We start from the raw sequence: 23,016 nt of genomic DNA on the forward strand, positions 1-23,016 counted from the left end.
GGTGAGTGTTTGGGAGATGGAATTTGCTCAAGGTCACATAGTAACTTGGGGGTAAAATCAGTCCTTGAACTCAGATCTCTTAATATCCTGGATCTTTCCCATCTCTGAGCACATCCTTTGAAGCATTCCAGAATGCTGGTCTGCTCTTTATTCTCATCTGTGAGCCTAAGCAAACCAATGAAGGGAAATTATTAACTTCCTCATGTGTTTTAAACTGCCCCACAAACTGTGTGGATTCATTCCTAAGTCTCACATTCATCTACATGTGCATATAGGGATTGAAACTAGATAGATTTCCCACCCAGGGCTTCCTCTCCGAGTTGTCTGGTATGTCTGCCTCCCTCCTTCGGTGACTCACAGATTTTCACGCACACAAATAAACCACACTGTGGCACCCTGAGGAATGAATGGAGTAAGGATGGAGGGGGAGTGGAGGTGGAGGAGGGGAAAAAAGGGCTGTTCACTGCGAATCGGCTGGCAGTAATGTCAGTCCCGGTTAATCAGATTGTTAGACACAAGGGCAGGATGGCATCTGTGTGCCAACAGCAGCCCAGGTGTCCTCTCGGGGAAGATGGACGCAGTGCCCAGTGATGCCCTGATGGGATGTAACTGTGTGTAAAAGACTATCCAAGGCTTTCTGAGCTCAACATGAATGATAGAGGAGGCCCATGGTGGGGGAGAGAGTATCACACAGACGACAATGTCAGATAATTGCACTGAAAGCTTCTTTTCTAGCCTGTACAAGCTTGCGCTTCCACCCTACTACAAGGCCCCTGGGCTTCTGCAGCACACTCGGGAGGGGCCTGGGGGTCAGTGCACATATGTGGCTTGCTGTACTATTCTGGGTGGCATGTAGATTGTGACTAAATTTCCCTTCCACCCACATGACTGTGGTAGTTTGAACAATGCCAGAAAAGTGAAGGGACCAAGCAACAAATTCCCTACCCTGGCTTCTGTCCAACCAGACATATGTAATAGGATGGGCAACTGTCATGGTTTCTGCTTGCACACTAAAGCACGCTTAGCCAAGGCAAAGTTTGCCCACTTCATGATAGCTAGTACAGGTTTGGCGTCCCTCATCTGAAATGCTCAGGACCAGAAGTGTCAGATTTGGCACTGTTTGCATATAAGAAATGAAGTACTAGGGCCCAAGTTTAAAAACACAATTGTACGCAATAATTTTATACAATATTTAGAATAATTGTATTCATGGAACAAACGTTCATGGTGCAGAATTTTCCATTTGTGGTATCATAGCTGTGCTCAAACCAGTTTCAGATTTTGGAGCATTATGAATTTTCAATGTATTGTGTAAGCCATCAACAAGTCTGTAACTCATTGTTTAAAGAGATGGGCTTTGTCCAACATGTGGAATCTTATTCTCCATGCTGCAGATATATCCATGATTCATTAAACAAATATTTATTAGAGGCCTACTATGTGTCAGGTCCGTAGCCGTGGAACAGGTTGTAGGAGAGAGTGGTGAACAGGTACACACAATTCTTGTCCTCAGGACATTTCCCCCTGGCATGGAAGGCAGGGAGAAGCCAGGCAGTTGTGAATGTGTGACCAAGGCTTTGACTTCTTTTGGTGTTGTTTAGGATTAAGAAAAAGGGAATAAATCCAAGCAGAGATAACAGCATGTGCAAAGGGTAAGAGATGTGGACGCCCCTCGTCTTACAATGAGGTTCCAACCTGATAAAGCTACCATAAATTGGAAATAAAATATCATAAGTCAGAAAAGCATTTAGTACACCTAACCTGAAGTATTGGTTGTTTTCTGCCTGGATCGTATACTATCTCATCCCATCCTTTCTCCTCTTCTCTCTCTCTTTTTCCTTCTTTCCCTGATGAATTGAACAGCAGTCATTGGATTTCTCCTACATCAAAGACACTATTGTAGGTGGTAGAAAATGTAACAGTGAACAACATAAATCAAGTTTATATCTGTTTACCTTTCGCTCAGCTCTTCCTTAACTTAGCTTTCAGGGAGAGCACAGGGAAAGACTGCTGCTTGGCGTGCAGGACAGCAGCACGGAGGTCTTGAGGTTGCCAGGCAGCTTCCAAACCCCCAGGCATTCTGCACACAATGCACATGGTCACAGGAGGTGGTGCTATGTGGGTGGGGACCAGGGAGCAGAGACAGTGAGTGAGGACACAGATCACCAAGATTAATCCAGATTGCAATAAGGTCTCTGAAGGGAATGGGATACAGAGAGCTGAGGAGGCTCTTGGAGAAGGCGAGCTGAGACCTGAAGGCCCAGAGGGAGCCAGCCAAGCAAAGATGTAAAGGCCCTGAGGTGTAGAATGAATGTAGAAAGTTTAAGAAGCAGGGAAAAAGTATATGTGGCCATAATAGTGAGAGGGAGGAAATAGTAAGAGATGTAGGAAAGAGAAGTCCAAAGCCAGAGCCCATAAGCTTTGTAGCCCATTGGAAAGGGGTTTTGATCTTATTCTCAGAGTGACAGGAAGCCACTGGTGGGCTTTAAGAAAAAAAGATATATGATCTGATTTGCACTTTAAAAGAACTACTCACTTATCACCAATGATTTTTTTCCAACTTAAAACTAAAGATCTGACCACTTGATCATTTCTAAGAGCCCCTCTGATATAAATCCTGGCTGTAAAGGTCAATTTGGGGGATCTGGTAGGAAATCTGCAGTGCCACATTCCTACATGTGTACAAAGAGCCGCATCTGTTGAAGGTACAGGACATCAGCGGCCCTTCAGTGTCACCCCAAATCTGAAGGGTGCCCGCTGGAAGAGCAGAGTGTGCTAGGTGGAGTTCAGAGGTATATGTTGGTAACCCATGTTTGACACACAGGGCCACCAGGCCTGTTCAGGAGGCTCTCAGAAGACCCCAGGCTCTACCCAGCCAGACTGAACACCAGGGATAGTCCTAACTCATCTTGCTGGCCCTCACCTCAGATCTTAAACGAAATAATCACAAGGGGCCTGGTGGGATGGGCCATTCTCCTGTGGAGCAGGGCTGAAGATCCAAGCTGGATTTGCACTCTTCCAGCCCTCCCATGCCAGGAGCTCCAGCCTGGTTCCTTCCACAAACTTGGCCGGTCTAGGGTGAACAATGAGCTTCCTGCCTGCTGTGGAGCAAGTGCAGTGAGGCAGGTCACAGGCTGGGACCAATGCTGGACCTGGCTTGCAGAAGGCAGCTGCTCCCAGAGAAAGCCAGGAAACACCTGGGGAACCTTTTAGAAGCACACTACCCCTGTGTCCAACTGCCCTAGATTCCAGTCCAGCTGGTCCAATCAAAAGCCACCAGAAGCAGAGCAGTGACAAGCTGGAGAGCACAAGCACTCTCGCGAAAGAGTTAGGGCAGGGTCAATAGGTCTACATTGTTCTGGAAGATGATTTTTCCATCTCAGTCCAAATTTTGAATGCCTACATCTTCTGCCTGAGTAATCTAATTGTTAGGACAGGCTCCTGCAGAAGTCGCCTGGACACATTCACCACAGATGTGTACTAATTGCTGTGTTAACTAGGGGAGGTGAGGCAAATGACAGCTGAAATACAAGCAGAAGACTGATTTAATAACATGAATGTTTATTTTAATGTAGACACTTAAAAAGAATAAAATTATTATACATGCATTAACATGGAAATATATCCATAGTCGATTGTAAGTGAAGAGCTGGTGAAATACTAATGGAATTAAATACTATACAGCAGTGAAAATGAATCAGTAATGACACCATCCACATGAATGAATCCCAAAAAGTACCACGCCAAAGGAAAAAAGGAAAAAAAAGCAGTTTACAGGAACATTCATAGGATATGACAGCATTTATATAAAGCATTATGTGTTATGTACATGTACAAACTCCCCACAATAAATGTAATTATGATGTACTGCAAGCATATACTAATTTAAGGAAATAAATTTAAAAACAACAGAGTTTTAAAACATGCTACATAGTACCATACATTGTTCAGAAATATCATATCTGATAAATAAATGCACATAAAAATAACAACACTAGTAATGATGTTGAAATGCACACAATAAATAAGAATTCAAAACACTAAATTCAGGATGGTAGTTACTTCCAGCAGGTGGAGAAGAGAGAATTGTAATGGGGAGGGACAAACACAGGTTTGACTGTACTGATTGCATTGCATTTCTTAAGCAGAAGATGTGCATGCATGGGAATCTTTGTTGCCTTAGTCTTTCACTCTTTTGGAAGGACTGACCTGTTTCACAATACGCTGCTCAGTGAGTGACAGGCAGTCCGTGCCGAGTGATCATTCTGTGAATGCTCAGACAGAGAGAACACAGCAGCCTCACTTGCGGTGGCTGACAGGCTGCCTCAGGAACTCTGTGTTCCAGGAGCATGGCTGAATTTCCCTCTCTGATGGCTCCAGGAGCTAAGACTGGTGTGACCTTGTCCTACAGAAGGGAATGGTGAGGTCCAGAGAAGGGTAATGACCACCCAGGTTATCTCTGGTGCTCAGCAACAGGCCGAGTCTAAAACAGGAACAATTCTGCCTCCCAGCCCTGCTCACCTGGGTGCCATCACACCATGCACAGCAAAAACATGCTACTTTGTATCAATACAGTTTATTTGGCCATGCAACAAGACCTCATTAATCCGAGTGCCATTTAAAAGGGAGGATTGATTGGTGCACAGGGCTGGGGGCGGTGAGGTTTATGCTTTCAAATGCCTCCCTTTCAGGTATTCTCTAATGTTTTTGAATGAACTATTGTATAAGAAAAAATATTTGAACATGTGGAAAAGAAAAGAGCATGAGAAACAATGTGAAAAGTGCCTAACTCTACCCCTAACTTGCCCTATCACCTTGGACAAATCACTGTCTCTCTGTGCCTTGATTCGTCTTTTGGGATGAGCCCCAAGTGAGGATGCCCTTGGTGAGGGTCAGTCACCCCCTGAAGGCCAGAGTCCCTAGCATGAATGCAGGGAGAGGACTGCTACTGACCAGCAGATGGGACCTCACTGCCCCTTATCCTGCCCCCGACTCTGACCTTTCCCCCACAGAATCATCACAGGTTCCAGAGGGATCACAGCAAGACTCTACCCCAGCGTCCCACAGGACTGGGAGAGGCAGACAAGCAGGGTCTTCTCTGGCTGCAACAAGCCAGAGCTATGTCCATCAGCTCTGTCCATTCATCATCCAAAGCAGAGCTTTGGGTACCAGCACCTGCTGCCTGACCAAAGAGACTGGCCTGCAGGAGGACCTGAATGAATGAATGATGAGTACATGGATGGATGGGTGAATGGATGGACAGAGGGTGGATGAATAAAATGATAATTAAATGGGAGTGGAACAAAGAAACTCAGCTGACCTTCTTAGCTATAAAATGAAGATAAGGGCCAGAACCTTCCCTGATGCTGAAATTCTATGATACAAGCAAAGCAAGGCTGACCAGCTCTGGGGATGAGAAGGAAGATCACTCAGTTCCAACAACAGTGTCGGGTCACCTCTGTTTTCTTCTCTGTAGTTAACATAGTGAGACCCAACCACAGGTGATTTTGCCATACACAAGAGAACATTTGGCACTGTCTGGACTCATGTATGGTTGTCACACAGGGACTGGGTGGAGGCAGGTTTGCTACTGGTGTCTACGGAGGAGAGACCAGGGATGCTCCTCAACATCCTCCCATGTCCATTTTTGTTCATGGCAGAAATGATCCAGCTCTGATATAGAAGGCATAGAACTGATAGCCTTCAGGCTGATCCAGATGTTCCTGGTTTTATTTTTGGTTTTGTCGAATGTATTCTGGTGTGACTTTTCGAGGCTCAAAGAACCTTGCTTTGTTACTGCTACTATGGTAGTGTGCTGTGTGACCCTGGGCAGCCATGTCTCCTCTCCAGTCTTGAAAGTTCTTTTCTGGGTAGTTTATAACCATAGTCTCTGGGAACCTTTTAGTCTTCAAGATGCGATCTTGATCTTTTGTGTTTGTCCCTTTTGAAACCAAGCCAGCCAACAAGGACAGGCTTAAGAGGTCTTCATTGTGGAATCAGAAGGTACAGTGGACCCTTGATTTTCAAACTCAGTTCCTTTACAAGGGCTAGTTGTAACTCAAGTTGGTTCAATTGAAGGCTCAGGCTCCCTACACTGGCCTTCAAAGTCTCTCTCCTGTATACTTTTAGGCTACATTTTCTTCCAGGCACATCTCAGTCCAGGATTTCTCAATTAACCCCACACAGGAAAGGATGTTGTAATGTTCCCTCCAGAAATCTTTAAGAGTTAAATCTGTATCTGAGACCATCTGGAAGCACAAGCAGCCGGCATTCAGGTCATAACTCAAGACTTTGGTGGTAAGTTAAAACTAAAATTCTGGCCATAACCCAAGTTGTTCATATGTCAGGCCGATCGTAACTCTGTACCAGAAATAACCACTGGATTGGGTGTTTATAATGATGATTAGAATAGTGAGTAACATTCCTGTAATATATTTGCCAAAAATATATCCAGTGATTCAGCCTCCAGTCCTGCATCCTAAAAGTGGTCACTGTAAACATTCCTGTCAAGACAGAATTATCACTGCTACCAAGAAACTACACTCCAAAGTGGCTCATGACTCAGTGGCTCCATGGTGTGCCGTGTCACTATGGATGTGTCATTGCCTGCCCTGGGCCTCTCAAGACCAGCTCTGATGCTCAGCCCCTTTTGTAAATTTTTTCCTATTTAACAGTTATACATAGTTTTGGAAAATTTCAAGTAGTAGAAGGAAGAAAAAAATGTCCTAGATGATCCCACCAGCCAGAGGCAACAGAGATTGCCATTGTGACACCATTTCTTCAAGTTAAAACATGACTCTCTGCTCTGCAATTTGTTTGACTTGGCTGTTTCTAGTCATTTTCATACAGGCCTTAGAATTTTATATCTTGCTTTTCTTGCTGAGTGTTATTGCAGAGGCACCCACAGCTCTGTCTTCTCGCTCCCGTCGTAGGGCAACATGACTCTGTTGCGCCAGGAGGTGCTACCATATGGGGCTCCTTGCCTCTCCCAGCCACTCTACTTCTCCTGGGCACGGAAGGCACAATGCTTCAGGTTCCGAATCCGGGCTTTTCCCACTGCAGTGGGGCACTTCCCACTCTAGTCTCCTGTCTCCCCACAAAAAGTTAGAAAAAGGGGGAGAGAGGAAGAGGTAATTCTCCCAACTTGGATGACAGGACAGGTGCTCAGGCACTGTCTCTGTTGCTCAGCTCTGTCCTGATAGACAGAAGAACAATATCCATGTACATTTAATTAAAACTCCATCTCTTCTTTCTGATCTCTGTACTTGGTTATCCGTGTGTGTCTGTCATCCTAAATTCTTGGTGGCAGGAACATATGCTAAGAGTGCTGAGTGTCAGCCGAGGAGAAAGTTGGTACCCTGTACTGTCACCGGTGGGTGGATGGATGCATTGGTGGATTGACAGTATCTCAGGATAGCACCAAATGTCCACGATAAAGGATCAGCCAAATGTGACAACTGAGATTGATATTTTTAAGAGCTTTGAAAAAAGGAGTGAATTTAACTCAGTAGTCATGGGGACCCCAGGAAAATCGGTCCATTAGAGCAAGTTATTAAGTTTCTGGGTCTCTGCAGTGCTGGAATCCAATTTGGACTAATTCTCAGTGGGATTTGACTTTGCCAAATACTCACCTGGCCAACATCCCAGTTACAGATGAGGCCCACAGGCGGCACTCACTGCAGACCACAGATATACACTCAACTCTCTTGGACTTGGCTCGGAGCATGGAGTCAACATCAAGATCCCATCTTATGTGGGACCTTCTGAGGACAGTGGAGGCAGGGAGGTATCTGGAGGATACAAAAGGCCCCCTAGACCCACAAGTGTTCACTGAGAAAGGGCTGACTCTCCACCACCTGCATTTGCTTCCTCAGTACTTTGCAGCAATGGTGGCTGATTCCTGCTCATCCTGGGGACCCTGAGGGTGGGAGTGTTGGCCAGGGAAAGGAAGCAATCGTGGATTTTCTCCCACTTTTCCTTCCATGCTATTCTGACCTGTTATTCAGCAGTATTCTGGTCTTGGAGGGCTGGGAACCCCCTGAGAAGTCACAGGCCTTGGCAAGAGTCAGAGCTGCTTCCTGCCACCTACAACCTCGGGCACCTAGAAGGCAGAACTGAAGAGGAGCAAGTAGCAAGTCAGGAAATTACAGGTTCCTGAGCAGCATCTCTGATTTCATTGGCAAGGAAATGCAAAACAAAACTTCAACCAGCTAGCACCTCACTTCAGTTAGAAGACACAAACTAACAAATGCTGGTAAGGACTCAGAGAGAGGGAACTCTTGTGGGGTTTTTCATTGTTGTTATTTTTGGGTTTTTTGGTTCCAGGGATCGAACTTGGGACCCTGTGCTTGCAAGACAGGCAGTAGAACCACTGAGTTAAATCCCCAGCCCAAGAGGTAACTCTTACACACTTTGGTAAGAATGTAAATTAGTGCAGCCATTATGAAGAAAAGTATAGAGGCTCCTCCAAAAACTAAAACTAGATCTACCATACGATCCGGCTCTCACATTACTGGCTATGACTGAAGTGTTCCTCAACAAGTAGATGGACAAAGAAAATGTGGTGGGCACGTGCGCACACACACACTGGAATAATATTATTTGGCCTTAAAAAATAATAAGATCTGTCATTTGCAGCAACCTGGACAGACCTGGAGGACATCATATTAAGTGAAACAAGCCAGACACAGAAAGGCAAATACCACATGATCTCGCTCATTTGTGAAATGAAAATCACAGAGTAGAATGGTTGTTGCTAGAAACAAGGAGGGGTTGAGGGAGTGGGGATAGACAGAGGTTAGGTAACAAGTACCAAATACAGTCAGATAGAAGGGATTCATTCTAGTGTTCTATGATACAACAGGGCAACTGTGGTCCATGGAAATCTATGTTTCAAAATAACTAGAAAAGGAAAATCCAGATCAACAATCAACAGAGGGATTTTTTCAGTCTTCAACTTCCCCAGACCCATTGCTGGAGATTCAGACTTGTTGAGTCTGAATTCAGGGTGGGGCAGGGTGGGTTCTTCTCTGGGAATTTGACAGGGAAAAGAGAAGGCACCACTGAAGCTGAGAAGAAGACAACAAGAGACAGTATCCTGTATTTCTTACAATAGTTTCATGGTCTTTGAGGCCAGAAAAAGCCTAAAATTAAGACTCAGCTTTGCTGTGTAACCTAAAAAGTCACTTAGTATCCCAAAGCCTCAGTTTGCTCATCTGTAAAACAGGGATAGTAATTTCTACCTAATAAGGTTGAGAAAGAGCTCAGTGAGATCACAGGTACAAAGCATTTAGCACATGCCTGGCACATATTTGACACTGAATATAGCAAACAAAATAAAATATTATGAATATCACTATTATTATGGTCACAGTGCATTGTCCTGCTTTTTGTCACCTCTTTTGGTGCAGATGACATGACATCATGCACCCCTGACCTTTGCCATCGAAGGGACATACCTGGGGAGAGGCTGTCTAGCCACGGGACCCCACAGAAGTCATCAGCCCAGACAGCGATGCAGGCTCTTGCCTGATTCAGCAGGGTTAACAAATGGCTCTAAGAATAATGGTCAATTGCTTGGTTGTTTGAAAGCCCCACAACGTCAGGGCTGGAAGGGCCCTTGCATCCTGACTGGTGTGGTTGCCCACTTAGCACACAGAAAGCAGCGAAGACAGCACCATTGCTCAGGTCCGCTGACCCCTGGCCCCAGCCAAGCTCTTTCCATCCAACCCCAGTTGGGTCTCTGGAGCTGGGTGCCTCCCCCATCACCTTTGCTCTTGTCGTCCCGTGACCCTCTTCTCACTCCACAGTCTATCTAGAAAGACAGTCCTCATCAATCATTTGATAAAAGCCACAGTGGGCACAAAAGCCACGGCTTTTTGAGTAAACTCACTTCTGATCAGATCCTCTGAGGTGGACAGAATATTGCAACTCTGCAGAAGAGGGAGCTGAGCCTAGAATGGTGAATGGGCTCAGCCAGGCTCACTGGGCTGGCGACTTGGGCAGGTGGGAATCCAACCCAGGTGTACCTCTGGAGCCTCAACGTCCCCCAGTTGGACCAGGAAGCCTGCTTGTCCCCTGAATGACCTTGACCGGCCCTCTTGTAGCCCACGCACCACCAGGAATCAATGTCACTATGGTCCTGGAATGAATACTCACTAGCAGTCAGTGTTATGCATGGCACATTCATCAGTGCCAGTCACAAACTGTTGCAGATTGTATAGATGAAGCCACCCCTGTCAACTCCATGAAAGTAAATGAGCCTTCCCAACAGCTGCTCAAATAAATTTAACTGACAGCACTGAAGGGCCGGAAGATTGGTTGAGTGAGCAAGCATCTCTCCACAGGAAATGGACAAAGACAGTCATCAGTCCAAGGGCCTCCATCCCAGTGGTGCAATTTCTCTATCTCTGTCCCAGCTCTTGGAGGGGCTGAGAGGTCAATGAAGAGAGTGAACACTGGGGAGGGCAGTTGACACATACTCAGGACTCACATGGAACAGACTCACAGGATGATGACAGCACTGGAAAAACAGGGAACAGTGGCCCCACATGACAGCCAAGGAAAACGAGGCTCAGAGAGAAGAAGCCAGGAACCCACAGTCGGAAGGACAAGGCCTTAAACAAGTGAATGAAGCTGGTTTCCAGCACAGTTCTGCCAGACAGCTGCCTGGAGCAGCCCTTTTGTAAAATAACGGCGGACCGTCCCCCAACTTCCCAGGTTCACTTAGGATTCTTTGACTTCGCAGTGGTACAAAAGCAACACACATACAGTGGACACTGTACATGGGGTTCTGAATGTGGATCTTTTCCCAGCTCATGTTGTGCTATGCAGCACAGACCTCTTTGGCATTATTGTAGTGAGGACCCCAGCTCACCATCACCCCACAATGGAGAGTAGGCACCCAGTACCCTGTAGTGCCCCATTGCTAAGATGCTCAGTAGGTCAGATTTATCTGAGGCATTTTTAGCTCCTGACACTGCCAACTTTGTGCTGTAGCCCTATCCTAACTGGAGGACCATCTGTAGATGATTGTACTTTCTTTATTTTTTTAATTTAATTTTATTGACACATTTTAGGTATACAATATAATGACATTCATCTTTGGAAATTTGCACCTTTGCATAATCTCTCTTGGTTCTTATTTTTTCCCCCTTCCCCTGACCTCCCTTCAACCCCTCCATTCCTCCCTATTTACAAAGACTTTGTTTCCATTCTTTCATGTTCTCATATTAATTTCATTCCCTTCTTTCCTTTCCCATTCCCATTTCCCATTTCTATTCCCATTCCCATTTCCATTCCCATTCCCATTCCCATTCCTCCCAATTCCCCTTCCTCTTTGCTCCTTTTCTTCCTATTTCACATTATCTATTACAACTTTTAGTCCTTATTTACACTTTCAGTTTCTCACACTAGAGAAACTATTCGGTATTTACACATGTGTGTCCTATGTATTTCACTTAAAAGTATCACCTCAATGGGCATCCATTTAACTATAAATATCTAATTTCTCGTTGTTATGGCTGAGTAGTACTCCATTTTATTTTTAAACAACACATTTTTATTGATCCAGTCTCCAGCTGATGGGAATTTGGACTGTTTCCAAGTTTTAGCCATTACACACTGTATTGCTATGAACTTGGGTGCACATATATCACTGTGGTATGATTCTTTTAATTCTTTGGGGAGGATACCCACCAGGGGAATAGCTGGGTCAAATGGGACTTCCAGTCCTAGTTCTTTGAGGTATCTCCATACTGATTTCCACAGTGGTTGCACCAGTCTACACACCCACCAGCACTGGAGCAGGGTTCCTCTTTCCCCACAGCCCCGCCAGCATTTGTTATTGCTTGACTTCATGATAGCAGCCATTCTTTCTGGAGTAAGGCGAAATTTCAGTGTTGTTTTCATTTGCATCTCTCCAATGACCAGTAATGTTGAACATTTTTTCATATGTTTATTTGCTATTTCTACTTCTTTGTCTAAGAAATGTCTGTTCATTTCGGATGCCCATTTTCGGATTGGGTCTTTAAATTTGGGAGGTCCAATTTTTTTATGTTCTTTATAGATTCGAGATAGTAGACCTCTGTCTGAGGAACAGCAGGTGAAAATTTTTTCACACATTGTGGGTTGTCTCTTCACTCTACTGGTGGTTTCTCTTGCTGTGCAGAAGCTTTCTAGTAAGAAGAGATCCCACTTGTTGATTGTTTGTGCTAGTTCACAGACAACTGAGGTTTTGTTCATAAAATCTTTTCCTACACCAAAGTTTTCAAGAGTTCTACCTAACCTCTGTTCCGGCCAGTTCAGTGTTCTTTTTTAATATTTAGATGTTTAATCCATTTCGATTTTAGGTTAGTGCATAGTGAGAGATACAGGTCTAGTTTTAATCTTTGGCAAGTTGAAAACCAATTTTTCCAGCACAATTTATTAAAGAAGCTATCTTTCCTCCAATGAGGGTGTTTGGCTCCTTTGTCGAAGATGAACTGGCTGAGTGTGTCTGGAGTTGTTTCTGCATCTTCTAATCTGTTCCACTGGTCCTCAGGTCTGATTCTTTGCCAGTCCCATGCTGTTTTCATCACAGTAGCTTTGCAGTACAGTTTCAAGTTGGGTGTTGTAATACCCCTTGCCATGTCTCTGTTACCAAGAATTGCTTTTGCTATTCTGAGTTTCTTCTTGTTCCAAATGAATTTTTGGATTGTTTTCTCAAAGTCTGTGAAGTATGCTGCTGGGATTTTAATTGGGATTGCATTGAATCTATATAGCAGTTTTGAAAGTATGGCCATTTTCACTATGTTGATCCTTCCTACCCAGGAGCAGGGGATGTCTTTCCATTATCGATATCATCTTCCATCTCTCTTTTCAGCGTGCTGTAATTTTCAGAGAAGAGGTCTTTGATTTCTTTTGTTAGGTTGATTCCTAGGTATTTCAGTTTTTTGGATGCTATTGTGAAAGGAATTGTTTGCCCTATTTCTCTCTCAGCAAGACTGTTGTTCATGTAGAAGAAAGCTATTGATTTTTCTGTGTGGACCTTGTATCCAGCTACATTACTGAATTTGGTTATTAAGTCTAGAAGACTTTTGGTGGAGTTCTTGGGGTCTTCTATATAGAGTACCATGTCATCTGCAAATAATGACAATTTGATGTCTTCATTTCTTATCTTTATTCCTTTATTTCTTTCTCTTGTCTAATTGCCATGGCTAATGTTTTTAAAACTATATTGTACAGAAGTGGTGATAGGGGACATCCTTGTCTTGTTCCTGATTTTAGTGTGAAGGATTTCAGTTTTTGACCATTTAGTATGATATTGGCTGTTGGTTTTTCATAGATGGCTTTTATCAGTGTGAGGTAGAGACCATCTATTCCAATTTTTGTAGGGTTTTTATCATAAATGTGTGTTGGATTTTGTCAAATACTTTTTCTGCATCTATTGAGATGATTGTATGGTTTTTGTCCTTGGCTCTATTGATATAGTGTATTACGTTTATTGATTTGCATGTGTTGAACCATCCCTGCATCCCTGGCATGAATCCTACTTGGTCAGGGTGCATGATCTTCTTGATGATCTTCTGCATTCTGTTTGCCAGTATCTTATTAAGGATTTTTGCATCTATGCTCATTAGTGAGATTGGCCTATAGTTCTCTTTTTCAGTTGGGTCTTTCTCTGCTTTGGGGATGAAGGTGATACTTGATTCCAGGAATGGATTCAGAAGTATTGCTTCTCTTTCAATTTCATTGTAAAGTTTGAACAGTAGTGGTAGTAGTTCCTCTCTAAATGTCTTGTTCAGAGGTGAAGCCATCAGGATCCGGGCTTTTCATAGTTGGTAATTTTTTAATTACATTTTCAATTTCATTGATTGATATTGGGTTGTTTAGAATTTTTAGGTCTTCTTAATTCAACTTTGGTAATTCATGCATATCTAGGAATTTGTTCATTTCTTCTGTGTTTTCCATCTTATTGGCATATAGTTTCCTGAAGTAGGTATTGATGATCCTCCGAATTTCTGCTGGGTCCTTTGCCATTTCATTCTTTTCATGCCTAATTGCATAGATGTGGGCCTTTTCTTTCCTTTTTCTAATAAGGTTGGCTAAGGGTTTGTCAATTTTGTTTATTCTTTCAAAGAACCAACTGTTGTCTTCATTGATTTTTTTGTATCGTTCTCTTAGTCTCCATTGCATTGATTTTTGCTCTGATCTTTATAATTTCCTCCCTTGTATGAGCTCTGGGGTTGTCCTGCTCTTCTTTTCCTAGAAGCTTGAGGTGCAGCATCAGTTTGTTTAATTGGGCTCACTCTATTTTCCTAATATGAGTATTCACTGCTATGACTATCCCTTGTAAGACTGCTTTCATTGTGTCCCATAGATTCCCATATGTTGTATTGTCATTTAATTGTAGGAACTGTCTGATTTCTTCTTTAATTTCCCCTGTGACCCATTGGTGATTCAGAAGTACATTGTTCAATCTCCATGTGTTTATGAAATTTTTGCAATTTCTTTTGCTATTGATCATCAATTTCATCGCACTATGGTTTGTTAATATACAGGGGATAACTTCGATTCCTTTGCACTCACTTAAACATGTTCTATGAGAGAGTATGTGGTCTATTTTGGAGAACAACTTGTGTGCAGCTGAAAAGAATGTGTATTCTGATTTTTTTGGCTGGAACACTCTGTAAACATCTGTTAAGTTTATTTGTTCAAGAGTTTTACTGAGTTCTAACATTCTATTGCTTATTTTTTGTCTAGTTGATCTATCTATTTGTGACAGTGGGATATTGAGGTCCCCCACTACTATTGTATTAGTGCTTATTTGATTTTTCATGTCCATTAGCATTGGTTTTATATAGTTGAGCATACTAGTGTTTGGTGCACATATATTAATGATTGTCATGTCTTCCTCTTGGACTGTTCCTTTTACAAGGATGTAGTGTCCTTCTTTGTCTCTCTTAATCAGTGTTGGTTTGAAATCCACTTGATCTGCAAAGAGGATAACTACTCTTGCTTTTTTTTGAGTTCCTGTCATGTGGAGTATTGTTTTCCACCCTTTAACTTTCAGTGTATGAGTTTCTTTTTGAATTAAGTGTGTTTCTTGTATGCAGCATACAAGGTCTTGCCTCTTGACCCATTCTGCCAGTCTATTTCTTTTGATTGGTGAAGTGAGACCATTAACATTGATGGTTATAACTCATACATATTGACTTATCATTGTCATGACTTTTTGTTGTTGTTGGATTCTCCCTCTTTGCACTTAATTTCTTGTCGTGCCCAATGGAGTTATTCTGCTGGGCTTCCTGGGGTTGTGATCCTCATTGTCTTTTCCTAGGATATTGTCTAAAATTTTTTGGAGTTCTGATTTTGAACTCATGAAGTTCCTAAGGTGCTCTTTGTCATGAAAGTATCTTATTTCTCCATCAATTTTGAAAGACAGTTTTTCAGGGTACATCAATCTGGGTTGGAGGCTTGAAATAGGTCACTGTTAGGGCTTGAAATATGTCACTACAAGCTCTTCTTACCTTAAGGGTTTGAGTTGAGAAGTCTGCTGTGATTCTGATGGGCTTTCCTTTGTATGTGATTTGTTTCTTTTCTCTAAATGCTCATAGAATTTTATTCTTCTGTTGGGTTTCTGGAATCTTAACAGTTGTATGCCTATATGTAGTTGTTTTTTTTTTTTATCAAGGCTAGTTGGAGTCCTATATGCCTCACTTATCTAAATGTCAAGTTCTTTTCCCCTGCTTGGGAAGTTTTTTGCCATCACTTCTGTGAACAGTTTTTTTATGTCATCTGCACTCTCTCCAGTTTCTTCATTGACTCCAATCAGTCTTATGTTATTCTTCTTTGCGTCATCTAGCAGATGCTGGATTGATTTCTCATGGTCCCTCACAATTTTAAAGAAAGTTTTCTTTTCCTGATCACTAATGGCAATCTTATCTTCTATATCAAAATTCTGTCCTCACATTGGCTCATTCTGCTGTGTAGACTTTCAGTGGAGTTTTTAATCTCCTGGAAATCTGTTTGCATCTGTTTTATGGATTCCATTTGTTTCCTATGTTGGGATTCCATCATGTTCTTCATCTCCTCTATTTTTTTATCTGTGTCCTCTCTAGATTTATTAATCATGTCTTGCACTATGGGCACAATCTCTACTGTTATCTGAGAAATTACTTCTGATTTCTTTTTTCTAGATCCTCTTTTGTTGCCAGTTCAGGGAGTCTGGGTGGTTGAGTATCAGAGTGTTCCATCTCATTTCCCTTTGGGGTTGCTGTAGGTGATCTGGAAGTCTGGTTTTAAGGCTTGTTTATGTGTCTTTTCATTTTGATGGTGGGGGGCGGTGCTGCTGGTGCCCATGCAGCTCACTTCCTCTGCATTGGAAGTGGTGCTGAGGGGCCCAGAAGCCTCCTCCTCTGTGCTGGGCAGTTTTACTTTCAAGACAAAAACAAGTCACAAGGATCTTACAGACTGGGCAAGACCCACCAGGGCCAACCCCAACCTCCCTACCTCACCAGCTTTATCCCTAGTCACCCTCTGCCTCTGTGCCTTTGTCTCTTCTGTCCCTGCCTCAGCCAGGCCTCTACGGGCCTCCATGCATCCCTTATTTTCTGAATGTGCTTCAGGAAACTGAACTGTCTGAACTTCATGTGTCTCATAAGGTTACTTTCATGTTATTTCATTAAAAAGTGCCCCTCCCCATTCAAGACACTATAACCCTGACCCAGGGCACACAGCTTGGGCAAGACATATTGCCTCGTTTACATCCCCACTCATCCTCGTAGCTGGATATCCTAGTGCAATGAACAACTCATCCAGCTGTACAGGTTAGAAGCCTGTCTTCTCTGTCTTCTCTTTCTAAGCAGTTATCACATGAAATACGATTGTCCTCACCCTGCCTGGTCCATACACAACTAGACAGTGAGACACTTGTGATGGTGGGATGGGAGGGAAGGAGAAGACTGAGGGGTGGGCCTGGGCAGCCTTGGGTACCAACCTTAAGAGGGCCAGACACCCTCCAAGTCTGGTGGCGAGGGCAGTCCCAAGCTCACTGTGTCTTCTCTCCTGTCCCCAAGGTGCTGGCCCAGAGGGACACGCTGGACTCCCAGGTCCCCAACTCCTGCCCTCTGCAGCACTGGAGAGCAGCAGCCTGAGCCAACATAACCCCAAAGACGAAGTTACCATGGTGCCTCCAAACCCTGTGCAGTCGGGGGAAGAGCTGGGTGAGCTGGAGCTGGAAGGGACAGTCCCCTCCTCACACCACCACCCCGCCACCTTGTCACCACTGCCCCCAGAGGTGGCCGGGACAATGAACACAGTTGCTCCCAGGAAGAAGCTGTCCTCACTCAAACTGGTGACCTCAGCCTGGAAGACACCAAGACTCAAATCCACCTCCACTTCCACAGACCCCGCCAAGGCTGAGGCGCACCCTGCAGCATCCGCGGATCCTGGTCTCCACTCCTCCTCCATCGAGAAGCCCCGCCCACCAGGGGACATGGACTTGGGAGTCCCCTCCCAGCCATCCTCGGAGAGGCCCATCTGGCTGCAAGGCAAGGAGGGCACTGTGCCCACAACTCCCGAGCCCCTGCAGATCTCCCCTTTCACCTCGAAGCCCTTGGTGGCGCACACACTCCTGCAGAGGCCCAAGCCAGGGGACCCTGCCGCACAAGCACACAAGGAGACCCCTGAGGCTCCAGCTGAGGATGCCAGCCCCGGGACCCTAATGGACAAGGGTGACAATGAGCTGACTGGGTCAGCCTCAGAGGAGAGCCAGGAGACCACCACGTCCACCATCATCACCACCACCGTCATCACCACCGAGCAGGCCCCAGGTACGCAGCCCCGCCGCCCAGTGCCTCCTGTGTCCGGGGGAGCCCACATGCCCCAGGCCAGGAGTCTGGCTCTGTGGTTCGGACTAACGCCCATTTTAAAGATGAGACAACTGAGACTCTGAGAACCCAAAGCCACACAGCAAAGGAGCAGGATTAGAAAGCTCTTCACTTTAAAACAGAGTCTTTTAACATGCTTGGAAGACACGAGCCATTGCAGAGTGTCCAGTCCCCACCCCCATGCTGAGGATGGAGTCACAGAGCCACACCACAGCCACAAGGGCGCTGGCTTTTCCCATTACATTTGAACTTCATATCTACGGGCCCCCCTTCCATGCACTCAGCCAAGCACTCAAAGAAAATAGTCAGAAAAGCCTGCATCTGCACTCAATATGTACAGACATTTTTCTCACCATTATTGCCTAAACCACACAGTGTAACTGCTGTTTACACAGCATTCACTTTGTCTTAGGGATTGTGCATAATCTGGAGATGATTTAAAGCCTGTGGGGAGATGTGCGCAGGTTATATGCAAATACTAAACCACTTTGCAGGAGGGACTGAAGCACCTGTGGATTCTGGTATCCCAGGGGGGCCTGGATAGCAAAGCAGCTCCCGTGCATAACAAGGCAGGAGTGTGTGCATTTCTTGGGGTGACGCATGTGTGTGTTCAAGTCTTGCTTCCATGGAGAGGGCCCCTGCTGTCAGGCACACATCAATTTCAGACAAATGCAATGTGGTCTCTCACTGAAGTCTAAGTGCTGGTGCAGCTCAGTGGTGGAGTGCTTGCCAACCCCAGCACTGATTTTTACAAAAAGTTAAACTCTGGTCTGAGTCATGCTTGCTGTGTGAGCTTGGCCTAGGCACAGCCCCTCTCTAAGCTTTTAACGTGTTTCTAACATGGGAGTGTAAAATCAGCATGCATGAGGATAAATGAGCTCACCACATAGGCTGGTTAGAAGTGTGCCTGGCAGCATGTAGTAAGTGGTCATCACTGTTTTATCACACTGATCTTAGAGCCAAGGGGAATTAACAGCACAGGGTGGGGGCAGGAAGACACAGTTCCCCTAAAGGCTAGTCCCAATCAGTAGCCCATCTGTGAGTTTTTATTTAAGTGGTCCTTGGAGTCCTAATTAAAGCCTTCCCCCCAGCTCTGTGCAGCGTGAGCTTCTCAGACCCTGAGGGATACATCGACTCCAGCGACTACCCACTGCTACCCTTCAACAGCTTCCTGGAGTGCACATACAACGTGACAGTCTACACTGGCTATGGGGTGGAGCTCCAGGTAACCGCAGAAGGGCACCTGTGGGGGTTGCCTTTTCCAGAGGAATTCACTGGAGCATTGTCTGAATCAGGCTTATTATTGTTATCATGCTAATGTATCTGGTTTTCCCTTAGCTCTAACCTGGGCTATTTTAGATGGGTTTTGGTGAATGAGTAGGCGTTCCCAAATCAGTGCCGCGCTGAAATAGCTCAGAACACATGGACGGAGCATGTTGCTAAGTCTCGAGGCATTTCACCCAGAATGAAAGTCCCTTGATACCCTGCTTAGCAAACACACACGCGCGCACACACACATGCAAGCACACGCGTGCCATCTGTTCTGCCTCCGTGATACAACTACAATGTGTCCTTTCTTCCTTCTCCGCTCCTAAAAAGTAGAAGTTACTAAGCAAGTGTATAGTTCTTCAGAAAAGGAGTTGTTCCCCTGGAGTCAGAGCCACCACCCAGGAGGAAAAGGGAGCAGGCCTGAGAGGGCCCTAGAAATGAGACCCCTGCCCCACACTTCCCAGTTCGTGCAGAAGAAGGGACAGTGGGTTCAATTATTCTATATAAGTGGTGGTCAAAACTATAGTCCATGTTTAAATTGCTTTTATTTTTATTACAGTAAAAGACATATTGCTATTAATTCTCCAAATATTTCCCCTTGATTCAAAAACACTTATTCCATCATTCTTGCCACTTTCTGAAACAGTTCTGAAAGTACTCCTTTTGAGTGTCTTTATGAGGTGTGATAAAAAATATGGTGAGTGAGACTACCAAGTGCCAAATAGAAAAGAAGCTTGTGAAAACATCTACGTTATTCACCAGATCTGGCACTGTGTGACTTCCGGCCCTCCCTCAAAGTCACCATGACCTCTGTGGGGTGGGGCTCAGTGCTCCTGGGTCCCATCAATCAGGACTGGTTGGGGTGCAGCCTTGGCATCCTGGGAGGGCCCTGTCTGCAGCACACCAAGCTCTCTCTCCTGCCCCTGCCTATCCCAGGTAAAGAGCGTGAACCTGTCGGAGGGAGAGCTGCTCTCCATACGAGGGGTGGACGGCCCCACCCTGACCGTACTGGCCAACCAAACACTGCTGGTGGAGGGGCAGGTGATCCGCAGCCCCACCAACACCATCTCTGTCTACTTCCGGACCTTCCAGGACGATGGCCTCGGCACCTTCCAGCTGCACTACCAGGGTAGGGTGGGCCAAGGTGGAGGAGAGGGAGGTGTTTGTCTCAGTTTTTCTCTGGACCCCAGTTCTCAGACTTTTTGTGCCAGGGACCACTCTGGTGGTTTGCTAAAGCCATCAGACCCCTTCTCAGAATAATGTTCTTAAAAGCAAAAAATAGTGCATATGCAATGTTAAGAAGCCAGTCATATTGAATTACAGTTGTCAAAATATTATTCTGATCTATGGTATAGTAACCTTTGTGCTTCTTTATTCATACAATGAGTAACATCTCCTAGTGGTTCTGATAATTACTTCTATTTCAAGGTAACAAAGAGCATATGAAAAATGTCAAGATATACATTATGATATGAAATCCTCTGTGGTTTCTCTTGGCGACAAAGTCTTGGGTTCCACTAAGATGTTACAGTCTGATGCCTGCAGTTGTGACAGAAGGAAAGAGCCAAGTTCAGTTGGAAGTTAATGAAGATAAGCCAGCCACTTTTCCGTATTCAAGTTCATGGCCCCTGAGTCCATCCATAGCCTCCCAACCGGTGTAGAGACCCCAGGGAGGAGCCTGGCCACCAACTCTCTCTCTCTCTCTCTCTCTCTCTCTCTCTCTCTCTCTCTCTCTTTCTTTTTTCTTTCTTCTCTTTCTATGTGTCCTGTTTGCTTCCTGTCCATTCCTCTTCTCTTTCTCTTCTTCTTTTGTTCCTTCTCTTTACTTTTCTCTTACTTTCTGCGTTTCTTACTTTCTTTCTCTCCCTCCCTTCTGTCCTCTCTTCTCTTCCTTCCTACCCCCTTTCCTTCCTTTCTTCTTCTATTCTTCCTCACTACCTTTATTTGCTCAACTCTCATCCAGCCCATGATGCAGATGTCCCTCCCCTTAACTAAGTGCTCTCCCCAACCCTCAGATATTTACCAGCTGCAAAAATGTCTGCAGGGACCCTGAGGTTGCTGCCACACACCTGGATACTGAGAACCCTCTCCGTGTGTAGCACATTGTCAGACATCTGGAAAAGCCACTCGTTCTTAACTTCTCCGTCAGATGTGTGTGAAGCAGGAGGCTGACTGTGTGGGGACCTTCATCACATCTTTTCAGTATCAAGACCACCTTGGGTTGTCAGATTTTAGATAGGAAAAAAGTAATTGGTTGAGCCATGAATTTTCATGGATTCCTCCTAATGTATTGGGAATGAGAATTCATATATTCTGTGCTCCAGGAGAAGTCAGACCACGATCTAGGAGTACAGTTGGAATGAACATGTCATCATTTTATGGAAATCGAGGCGTTCGCCTGACTCAGACTGACTTCCACACCCATTCAGTGCCCCGCTCACCAAGGGCTAACTGTGCCAGGCTCTGTGCTCAGGGGACCTTGCCCGCCATTTTCGCCTTCCTCTTTAGCACCACCTGTGAGGCAGGATTGTCAGCTGTGCTGGAGGTGACATTCAGGGGCTGAATCAGTGTCTCCAGGTCATGGGGTCTCTTAGTGGCAGAGCAAGGGTGTGAAGGCACCATGGTCTTCGCCAAGGTCCACACTCTGACCTCCCAGGCCAGGTGCTCTAAGCCTCCACATCTCCAGGCATTTCCCAAAAGGCTACTCCAAGAATTTGTGTTTTTAACTTTTAAACAGACACACTAAGGTATGCAGGTGGCACTGACCTAGCTGGGCTCCTGCCTCCCCTCTGCCTGGGGAGGAGGCCACGCAGGGAGAAAGGCATCAGAGTGCCATGGGAGCGTGTTCTTCACCCCAGAACTGCTCTCCCTGGTTGGCAGGGTGGGGAGTCTTGAGCCCTGAGGAAGTGCTGATCTGGTGACTTCCACACCCGTGCTCAGTGAGGGGCACAGAAACAGCCTCCTCCCTCCCTACACACACTCGGTGTCTTGGGCCCTCATCGGCCTCCTCATCACAAATCGCTCCTGGACGTGGGTCACATTCTCACCCTCCCACACACCGCCACCGCAGGATGACAGTGTCGCCTTTGTCTTCCTCCCCAGCCTTCATGCTGAGCTGCAGCTTTCCCCGCCGGCCAGAGTCTGGGGACGTCACGGTGCTGGACCTGCACTCGGGTGGGGTGGCCCACTTCCACTGCCACCTGGGGTACGAGCTGCAGGGCGCCAAGACACTGGCATGCATCAACGCATCCAAGCCCCACTGGAGCAGCCAGGAGCCTGTCTGCTCAGGTAGGCGTTGGGCCCACTGGGAGGGAGCAGGCCAGGTCCCCGGGACATCAGGAGTGACAGGAGTAACGGGGGAGCAGCTCTCAACCCAGAGACCGCTCCAAACTCAGATGCTGCTACCATTGAATTATTTTAATTGGGGTGAAATACACATAACATGGACTTCACCACTGGAGGCATTTAGTACATCCATGATATGCAGCTTTCCTTACTGTCAAGTTCCAGGACATCTCTGTCCACCCAGGAGCCCATACCCATTTATAGTTACCATGCATTCTCCCTCTGCACCCTGGCAAACACCAGTCTACTTTCTGTCTCTATGGGTTTGCCTACTGGGGCTCTTCATGTAAGTACAACTGGGCCATGTGGGTCTTGTGTCTGGCTTCTTTCATTTGCTATAATGTTTTCAAGGTTCATCCATGTGGTAATACGGGGTGGTACTTCATTCCTTTTTAGGCTTGAATAATATTCCATTGTATGGAGCTACTACATTTTGTATATCCATGCATCAGTGGGTGGACATTCGAATTGTTTCCATCTGTTAGCTCTTATAAGTAATGTTGCTGTGAATATTTATGTGCAAGTTTTTTTG

General features: G+C 45.3%; 1 protein-coding gene across 3 annotated transcripts in view; it reads left to right on the top strand.

Moving 5' to 3' along the window:
* The window catches only part of Sez6l (seizure related 6 homolog like), a 183,517-nt gene that overhangs the window by 101,164 nt on the left and 59,337 nt on the right, over window positions 1-23,016 (top strand). For all 3 annotated transcript variants that reach the window (XM_021257143.2, XM_021257144.2, XM_004843341.4), the window contains exons 2-5: window positions 17,058-17,813; window positions 18,962-19,095; window positions 20,076-20,268; window positions 22,242-22,427. In XM_021257143.2, coding sequence (XP_021112802.2) covers window positions 17,058-17,813; window positions 18,962-19,095; window positions 20,076-20,268; window positions 22,242-22,427 — 1,269 coding nt within the window. The remainder of the gene's footprint in view (window positions 1-17,057; window positions 17,814-18,961; window positions 19,096-20,075; window positions 20,269-22,241; window positions 22,428-23,016) is intronic.

This window comes from Heterocephalus glaber, unplaced genomic scaffold (genome assembly GCF_053883595.1).
Source record: "Heterocephalus glaber isolate CG9 unplaced genomic scaffold, H.glaber_assembly_v1.0 deba00001687, whole genome shotgun sequence".
NCBI classification, from domain to species: Eukaryota; Metazoa; Chordata; class Mammalia; order Rodentia; family Bathyergidae; genus Heterocephalus; species Heterocephalus glaber.